The sequence below is a fragment of the Lactuca serriola genome, chromosome 1 (genome assembly GCF_051521515.1).
Source record: "Lactuca serriola cultivar US96UC23 chromosome 1, Lser_US96UC23_V15, whole genome shotgun sequence".
NCBI classification, from domain to species: Eukaryota; Viridiplantae; Streptophyta; class Magnoliopsida; order Asterales; family Asteraceae; genus Lactuca; species Lactuca serriola.
In genome coordinates, this window is record NC_136408.1 from 43883196 (window position 1) to 43892874 (window position 9679).

Consider the following 9679-nt stretch of genomic DNA (forward strand, 5'->3'; position numbering starts at 1 on the left):
GAACATACGATGCCTTAAAGGCTTACACCAATTAAAAGAAAAAGAAACTGACCACTAACTAGTAACTACAGAAACCAAGGAAAAACTACCCACTAAGTGCATTACATAGATAAACAACTAAATAAACTAGTTTAAGGAAAATAAACATAAAAAGACTAAGTCAATGGACATAAGGCACGTGTGCATCAAGATGTTTTAGGTGTTGTATGTCAATATGTGTGTGTGTGTGTGATTTGAATGAGAAAATAATTAAGCTTTTCAGTCTTTCTTATTTGACATTTCAATTTCAAGACAAACAAGGGAGGTATGCAATGACGAAGGAATATAATGGACATGTATTAGAGTATGAACAAGGGCATTTCAGTAATTATCTTATATAAAGGGCAAAATAGTAATTAACCGTTATAGTCAGCTACGTCTGTTAGATGAGTTGTTTAGTAGCTTGTATATATAGTACTGATGTAAAAGATACATTTTTAATTAATCAGTGATATCCTTCTTTTCACAATTCTCTCTTTGTAAAAACATGGTAATTTAATGGAATGAATGATTTATTCCATTTCAAGTTCAAGTGTGGCAGCAAGGAATAGGAGAAAGAAGGGAATGATACATTCATCAGTATAAGAAAGTTAGAAAAGTTGATTGTCCAATCATTTGGAATACAACGAACCAGTTCATAAGGAATGTGATTCCTTTAATTTGTTGATCCCACTCCATCGCCTATGAGTTCTTTTCTTTTAAAAAAAAAATTCCAATGAAATTTACAATGCAAGTTGGTTTTATTTATGTAAATTTACATAACACAAATCCTTTCAAAATTTTGAAAACTTCAACTAATACAACATATTTTTACCACTTTCGCAGTTTAGTCACTCAACTTTTTTCGAAATTTAGTTAAGCTTTATTTCACTATGTTGGACTTAAATCATTGGAAAACTTGTTTTTAAGATTTTCAAGACAAGTGAAGCCGATCTAGGTTGTATAAGCTCATATATAAATGGTCCTTAAGGTTGATAAAAAAAAAACTTTATGATTTCAGTCCAAACTTCTTTTTGTAATGATTCATTGAATTTTGTTGTGTTTTGGTTCCTCTATGTAAAATGAATTTTGTTGTGGTTTTGGTTCCTCTATGTAAAATGACCGTTCTTACCATTTCTAATTTCTTTTATTGGTTTATAATTTCTAAAAGTTTAAAAAAAAAAATGATAGTTGTTTCAGAGGATGATGATGCTAATGAAGCTACACCAATTGCTTACGCCGGAATACACGGTCTTTGTTCCTATTATTGTTGCAGAGGTTGGCAACACCGGTGAGACCTTGTTTGAGGTTCTCTTTGTTTCTTGTTTTCCTTGTTTCTCTTCCTCAGATGATTTCAAATGGCTTCCGAAGAAGACCCCCACTACTCCCGTTCCATTTTGTTTGTTTTCAGCAAATCAATCAGGGAACAAAACATGTTTCAAAGGGAGCCTCGTGTATTTTTCTTGATTTCTGGTGTTTTCAGTGGCAAATGTTTTCTACAGTTCTGGGCTTGATTTGCTTGCTTTTCAGGATGCTTTATCTTTAATAGATCAGGTTTAATGCTATAAAAGATTTCACATTACAAAAACGCCCTTTTTGTTCTTAATAGTTTTTTCAAAATCAAAATCCGCGGCTACAATCAGATTTATCACCATTATTCCAACTCTATTATTTAACCATTACCAGATAGATAGATAGCTCACCTGCTAAAGGAAGTAGCTCCTCATAAGGGAGGTCCCAAGTTCTAATCTTGGAGGTTTCAATCAGGAGTGGCCAAGGTTAATTGCAAGGCAAGACTTCACCAAAATGGCAACAGGAAGAGACAGGAGAATCACTCATTGGAGTAGGAACCATTTCTGTAATTTACTATTACAAATGTAATCAACTATAATCTATTAAAACAATATCAGGTTCGAGCTAAAACACTATTATTATGAATGATGATATAATTATTTGAGTTTGAGCCACAATATATATAAATTTCCTACTAATAAGACTGATAGCAAGTATGTAATTAATTATTTAGGCAGAGTTCCTTGCTGTGCAACTGGACCAGTATTCAGCTACAAGCTTGGAGAAGAAAGATTCAGTAGTCTCCAGTAGCTTTGAAGGCTCATCATACTCCACCATTTTTCCTGCAAATTAGTTATTTATTTCATTTGAACATATTGCATATATAGTATAGAAAATTAGAGGAGCATAGCATACATACCGAATGAGAGGAGCATGACCTTGTCACTGTCTATGACTGTTGGAACTCTGTGAGCGACAGTTATGACAGTGCAACTGGAGAATTCTTCCCTTATGATTTTCTGTAAAATGGCGTCTGTGGCTGAATCAATGGATGCAGTGGCTTCATCCAGCACCAGGATTTTGTTTCTTCTCAGTAAAACTCTTCCAAGACAAAACAGTTGTCTTTGTCCAGCACTCCAGTTCTCTCCTTCGTCACTCACTGTCTCAATTGTCAAACATGATAGCTTTTCAATCACTAAACCCCAAAAAACTTATACTATTAAAACCTCATACAGAGAAAGAGAAAGAGCCATTCCATTTCTTCTCTGACCATCAGTCATACTAACTAAATACTACCTTAAACTCTTAATTTTTCTAATAGATTTGGTTGGTATGATTAAGGTCCACACACACACACACACACACCTGAGGAATCCAGCAAATGTGGAAGATTCATGATGGTAGTTTTAAGTTGACACTTGTCTAATGCCTGGAATTGGAAATCCATTAGAATAAGCATATTGAATACAAAAGAAATAAATAAAGATTATATAGATAGATGATTTGGTTACCTTCCATATTTGATGATCAGAATGAAGTCCTAGAGGGTCGAGGTTTGTTCGGATGCTGCCCTTAAAAAGGGTTGGTTCTTGGGGGATGACACTGAGTTTCATCCTGAGATCTTTAAGGCCAATTGAGGAAATGTCAAATCCATCAATAAGGATCCGGCCACTATCAGCTTCAACCAAACGGAATAAGGCTGTTATCAGTGTTGTCTTCCCACTTCCCGTCCTTCCAACAATCCCTACTCTTTTCCCTTCTTCAAATGTGCAGCTGATACCTTTCAGTACTAGTGGTGCGTTTGGACGATACCTCAACTGAAACCACAAATTAAACACTTTAAAAAACATCTAGATCATGGAATAATACATGATTAATTAATTAAAACAAGTTTTTTTTTACCTTGAGATCCTGGAACTCTATCCTTCCCTTGGAAGGCCAAGATGAGGGTGGTCTATTGTCCTCCACAACTGCTGGTGGCTCTGATGGAATGTTCATAAACTGTTTGATCCGTTCTACTGAAATCACATAATTGGCCAAGCTACAATACCATCTAGTCAAGAACACTTGGGTACCCGTCAATGTCAGTGCATACGAAAGAGATAGCCCAACCAAACCTATATATAATTAAAAAGATTAATTCAACTATCCACTTAATATATGTAATGTTGTCTTCAAATGAATATATATGAAGACAAGTGGAAATCACATACCTGGAGGCACAAAACCCTTTGGTATGAAAACCAGGAGAAAACTAGCAGTGAACAAGGTCAGGTTCGAAAGAGCTTCTATTCTCAAAACCAACCATTCCAATGTTGCATTTGAGAAAATGAAACTACTTGCATCTGTATCCACTAGCCTCATATAATCCTTAAAGAATCTCTCTTGCATCTTGAATGCTCGTATTGTTGCCACTCCAAGTGACGTTTCAGATGCGTAGTTCATCACAGGTGCTTTTGTGGTTCCATTGATTCTCATTAGTTCCCTTGCAGCTGGCTGATAATATCCCTGTGATTCTCAACAAGATATACCCGTGTTAATAAAGACTTGAGCTTTTATATGATTAAAAAAAAAAGATATAAAGTATTCACCTGAACGTATTTTGAAGCCATGATACCGAAGATGGCTACAATAAGAACTTGCCATGTCACTGAGGCCATAATGACAATCATACCAAGTAGTTCAATACCAGCAGCAAGCGAATACACAAACGCAAAGGGTATGTCAAAATCAATCACACTTTGATCAGATGAGGCCTGACACAAGATAGTAAATATGTTACCAAATAATTAATTACACTTTTAATTAATTAGTTACCAAATAAGTCTTACCCTTGTAAGAATTCGTCCAACTGGAGTAGAGTCAAAGAAGACCATGGGAGCACGTGTAATCGAATCGGTAAATTTAGTAAAGAATGATTTGGAGGCTTTTAATCCCAAAAGGGCAGCAAGTAGTGATCTCAAATACACAAAAAAGGTGCTGGTGGTTGACAGCAAAGTGTAAACAACAATCAACATGATGTTACTGATTTTAGGGATTTGAATACCAAATGCTAGCCAATAACTTGCAGCTGCTTGAAGAACAACAAAACTGGATTGACTTAATACACACAAAGACAAAAGCCATAATCCTTTTGAGATGACAATGTAATCTAAGAAAGGCTTCCATCCAACATTTCCAATCTCCTTCTCTTCCTCTTCAGTCAACTGCACTCCTGTTACCAATTGCCCCTCACTGTTTCCTTTACTGAGATAACTTTTATTATCACTATTCTCCATGCCTGGTTTTACTACTTCATTTTTGTTTTCAGAAGGCGAAGGCTCTAAACCTGTAATGGCATCTTTATGAGCATTCACAAGCTGTTCAAATGCTGCTCCTGCCATCAACAGCTCCTCATAGTTTCCTGATTGTGTAACTTGACCATCTTTCATAACCTTAAAAGGGAAAGAAGAATCAAATGCAAATGGTAAAATAGACTTAAAACCGATATATAAAGCCATCATGTGTAACTAAATTTATAGGTTTTTTATTCTGATTACCAGAATGTTGTCAACAGATGAGAGAAACTCCACTTGATGAGTGACAAGAATCACGGTTTTCTTCTTTAAACAGGTCATAACACAATCCTGAAGCAAAAGATCCAGAAGTTTAATATCCAAAGATTAAGAGAGTAGCTAGACAGGAAAAACTAATAGCACCAATCTGATTTAAATTAACAAGTTGAAAAATTACATTAAAGAGAGTTGCTGATGTATGTGCATCTACAGCACTGAAAGGGTCATCAAGAAGATAGATGTCAGCATCATTGTAAACTGCTCGAGCAAGTTGAATCCTCTGTTTCTGTCCCCCACTCATGTTAAGCCCTCTTTGTCCTATTTCTGTTAAATCTCCATGGTCAAAAGCTTCAATATCCTTATCCAAAGCACACGCCTTTATGGACTTTTCATATTTACTTCTCTCCATCGGCTTCCCATACAGTATGTTATCTTGAATTGTCCCACTTTGGATCCAAGATGTTTGACTAACATATGCGATTGAACCAGATACACCCACCTGGAAAACCAAAAAAAAAAACGAAACTCAACTTCATATAAAATTACAAGGATATTATAAAAGAAATTAAAAAATGAGTTTGTGAACTTACTGTTCCTGATGTTTTGGATATTTCTCCAAGTATAGCATATAGCAAAGATGACTTTCCAGCACCAACTGACCCACAAACTGCAACTTTTTGCCCATGCTTCACTTCAAGATTTACATTTTGAAGAGTTGGAATGGGTGATTCCGGTTCCCAAGTGAAATTCCCATTCTGGATTCTGATAGCACCATCATGGGAACTTTCAAGTTCTTGGTCTCTTTCCATTCTGTTATCTTTAAGTTCATCGTCAACTAAGAAAGAATTGATCCGGTCAAGGGATACTTTGACCTGGATTAATGCAGAAAGTGCATCAGGGAAAACCCTTGCGGGCTCCGCCATACTCCTTAATGCTGCCAAAATTGTAAAAATAGTGGCAGCATCTAAAGGAGCACTCTTCAAAAGCACGCATCCAAAAAATACAAATGAAGAAACGAGCGTTGGTGACATCCAATACAAAACCGTGCCATATGCTTTCTTGAATTGAATATCTCTAAGCCAATGGAATTCAGTTTCTCTACAAGATTCAATTAATTTCTTGAATTTTTCTTCCCAAGATTGTAACTTTATGACCTTCATGTTGTTTAAGATCTCAGAAGTGGATCTCAATCTTTTATCCTGAGCTACCATAAGCTCCAACTGACTGTTTTGAACAGCTTTTGCAAATGGAATATTAAGAAGCCCGCATATTAAAAGGGGTACTAAACCAGGAAGAACACCTACCCCTACTATGGAGAACAAGACACCAATAGCAAGAAATAGTTGGAGGAAACATGACCACCCTATATGAAACCACATAGGAAATTCACCCATTCTGTAAGCATCAACTGCTATGTAATTTACAACTTCCCCTGTCGAATGCCTTCTCCTTCCTAGAACAGAAAGCTTGAGTTGCTTCTCATAGACTGCCACCATTAAAGCAGATCTCATCCTCATGCCAGTTCTTCTTGCATTAAAGAAAAACTGTCGGTGAGTTAATGACTCTACTACCTTTACTACAATTAAACACCCTACTAACAAGAGTCCATGATGTAGATCTTGTGCGTCACTTTTGGAGTAGTCAACAAAGGCATAGAGTAACAATGGGCTAATGACAACAGATAGAGTCCTAAGAAAGATACAAAGTCCTGATAAAACCATCTCTAGGAAATAAACTTTGGCTAATGATTTAGGAACCAAGTTACCATTGTTTGTGGTCTTTTCCCTCTGAAGTGAATCCCATGCCTTGGTGAATTTCTCATGGGCTGTGGATGATTGGTCTACGGATGCTAGAGATGGAATATCTTCAAGAACTAATGGTTTTCTATAACCTAATGCAAGCAATGGGTTCACCCAAGAAAATACCAATTTACTGAGAAAACTTGGCTCTTCCAGTTGGCTTGTATGCCCTTCTTCCTGTGTTTCATCAACCAATAAGGGCTCTGATAACGCCTGGTTTGACGTTTGTTGGTTGACAAAGTGTTTTATGTTTCTTAAAGTACATAAAAAAAGCAAGAAGCTAGCAACCCATTCCATCAAAACCAAGATGCTTATGCTCTGTTTATCTGCCAAACACAAGATGTTCACAACAGAAATTGACATGAAAAAGAAAACCCACCAAACAGAAGCCAGAATCTTCACTGGTGTGAATCTTTCTACAAGCAATGAAACCATCAAAGATACCCAAACAAAAGCTCTAGTAATCAAAACCCACCAACTCCATTGAGGGGTTTTAGCAGTTGCCTCCCATAAACCAGCAATAGCATATGCAATACAAGTAAGAAGACAACAAAATGCAACTGAGAGTGATATCCAATCACTTCTTCCCCTGGATCTGTTGGTGTTACTTTTCCTAAGATAACTTACGAGTAGCAGAAGGTAGAAGATAAAGACAAACGCCAAGTTGAAGATGTCTGAAATACTTATTTGTGTGGATAGTGAAAGCAAATCAAAATCACCCCCTGTCCATAAACTAATAGTTAGCAGTTGCATCAACAATGTTAGAAATTATGGTAATGAGGTGACAATCTACACACAAGGAAATTAATCAAATCTTAATGAATATTCATATAGATTAATCAGCAGAGTTGAATTGCATAAATTTTGGATGTTTATGTGTGGATGTAGGTAAAACGCGCAATGAAAATCGCAAGTCATATAAACAAACACAATCAAGACATCACAATTATCTCCATAAACAATTGATGCTGGTTAGTGAAATTAAACATAGTCAAAAAACGGAGAGCGAAGCTACCAAGTAAAATTCTCATAGGTGCCATTGAATATCTCCGATCCAACAATTTCTTCAAATTTCAATCCGCCATTGACAACCACCACCACCACTAGTAGCACAAATATATGAACCTAACGTTCGATTAGTAGAAGTAGCACACTCATGTGGTGAATTGATTTAGCAAGTTCGGCCTAGAAGAAGACAAATACATTACGCATGTATCATGTCAAAAATTCATGGTGGTAGGAAAGACACCTACAGATAAATTCCAAAAGGAAAATGACGAATAGATGACAGCAGCATTCTTCCCCTATCAGATATGTCAGAATTTTCCCCAAGTTTTTGGCTTCTTCCAATTAGGTCTCATTTGCACGCCGCTTCCGCTATCGTCTTGTTAGATAAGAACAGCTGGATGAATAACATTCATAGCCATCATGTCAATCGTCTGAGCATGGAGAAAACAAGTTTTCACCGATTTCTTACTCCAACCGACGTCGTCGTCTTCTCAATCAGTGTGCATGAAAACATGCGTTCACTGTTTTTTTCCTCTTTTTTGATTCCATGTCTGCTTCAGTAGAAAACTGCACAGACGGACGCCAGTCCTATGATGAATACTATTTCAGCAATAGGCATTACTATGACTGTATCATGACAGGAATAAAATGATTATGTTGATAAAAAAAATATGAATAAATTATGTTAAAACTAATGTGACCTGGGATCAAGTGGTATGGACCTTCAGAGAATATTGTTTATCTGTTTTATGAAGTATTTGGTCGTAACATCTGATAATCAAAATCCTTGAACATTTACTAAATAGAAGTGTGTTGTAAACGAGTTGAGATAAGCTTGAGCTCAACTCAACAACCCTAGGATAAGTTCAAACTCGATTAATGTAACATTTTAAATTTCGGATTTTATTGTATAATTGTTATGTTAGAAAATAAATAACTTTATGAAATGATATATAAAATTTATGGATTATTAATACGAAAACAAGATGCTCTACTATAATGTCGTATCTCGTTTTTAAAACAAGACCCCATTTGCTGCACATGGGTAGAAGGAAGCCTTCCTTAAAAGACAAATTGTATATCATAGTCCCTCAACTGCTTTCTCTCTGTGTAAGGTTGATCGAATATTTGATAAATTAAAATATTAAATATTCAAATAAAAAATCTACATAATTTATTATGAATTAAATGATGATAGCACCAAAGACCGAATACAAGATCTGAGATCTTTAACATTTTTGATGACCACTTCTATTTTCTAACCATCATCCATTGATATCATTGGAGAAACTTGGATTTTCGATAAAGGTACACATTATCACAATCTTTTTCAAGTTATGTATTAAAATAACAAAAAAAAAAGTTATATATATTACACTACAAAACAGTACAAACTTTATTCAAAATAGTTCGATTATTAACAAATTTTTATTTTTTAAAGTATGCATGTCGAAATTCAAAATAGTTTTTTCTTAACTTTTATACGACTTTAGTTTATTATATGCTATAGCCCAACTACTCCCACTTAAATTCGATTATTTAATTAATCATTTATTTCTATATGGTTGTTAAGATGACATACTCTATTTTCTATAAGATTGGGAGGAATGGTCCCGAGTGCACCGAACTCACCTCAACCAAACATAGTTTGGCCACTAAACTCGGCATGCCGAGTTCGTGGCTCGGTGTTCATCGACCCCACGTCGGATTTGCCGACCGATGTCCGCTCCCACTCTGTGAAGCTTAAGGTACTAAGTTATTTCAGAGATTATTAATCGTTTGATTTTATGTTTGATTTTGAACGATTAAAGGTAGGTTTGCACTGGATTTTTGAAAGCTTTAACAAAAATTTTGAATAAAAAGAAAAAAGTTATATTCTAAAGTATAAAATTTTAACTTTTACTTTAAACAAAAATATCATTGTTAGGGACAGGATCTTTGAATCATATTAAGAATCCTTAAATATTTCTGAAGACTCATGATCCTTAAATATATCACAGGATCCTG

At 35.5% G+C, this 9679-nt stretch overlaps 1 protein-coding gene across 4 annotated transcripts; it reads right to left on the reverse strand.

Moving 5' to 3' along the window:
- Positions 1 to 1929: 1929 nt before the first annotated feature.
- LOC145086325 (ABC transporter C family member 8-like) lies at positions 1930 to 8544 on the reverse strand. Of its 4 annotated transcripts, none has more exons than XM_079024093.1 (14): positions 8374 to 8544; positions 7918 to 8239; positions 7680 to 7849; positions 5456 to 7386; positions 5044 to 5364; positions 4851 to 4937; positions 4143 to 4745; positions 3903 to 4067; positions 3525 to 3819; positions 3214 to 3428; positions 2823 to 3128; positions 2677 to 2740; positions 2231 to 2470; positions 1930 to 2153 (listed from the first exon to the last, which is right to left on the reverse strand). In XM_079024093.1, exons 3-14 carry the CDS (start codon positions 7702 to 7704, stop codon positions 2041 to 2043), a joined length of 4365 nt encoding a protein of 1454 aa, XP_078880219.1. In that variant the 5' UTR covers positions 7705 to 7849; positions 7918 to 8239; positions 8374 to 8544; the 3' UTR covers positions 1930 to 2040. The 4 variants fall into 4 exon arrangements, with proteins under 4 accessions (XP_078880219.1, XP_078880208.1, XP_078880214.1 ...); XM_079024082.1 differs by having other exon boundaries at positions 7918 to 8260; XM_079024088.1 differs by having other exon boundaries at positions 7918 to 8299.
- Positions 8545 to 9679: the final 1135 nt, after the last annotated feature.

Excerpts from the sequence above, each read along its gene's own strand:
- LOC145086325 (XM_079024093.1), bottom strand. The coding sequence starts at position 7,704 with ATGGCACCTATGAGAATTTTACTTG. Across the intron at positions 4,746-4,850 it reads CATCTGTTGACAACATTCTG|GTTATGAAAGATGGTCAAGT; the intron begins GTAATCAGAATA and ends TTCCCTTTTAAG. Across the intron at positions 3,820-3,902 it reads TGGCTTCAAAATACGTTCAG|GGATATTATCAGCCAGCTGC; the intron begins GTGAATACTTTA and ends TGAGAATCACAG.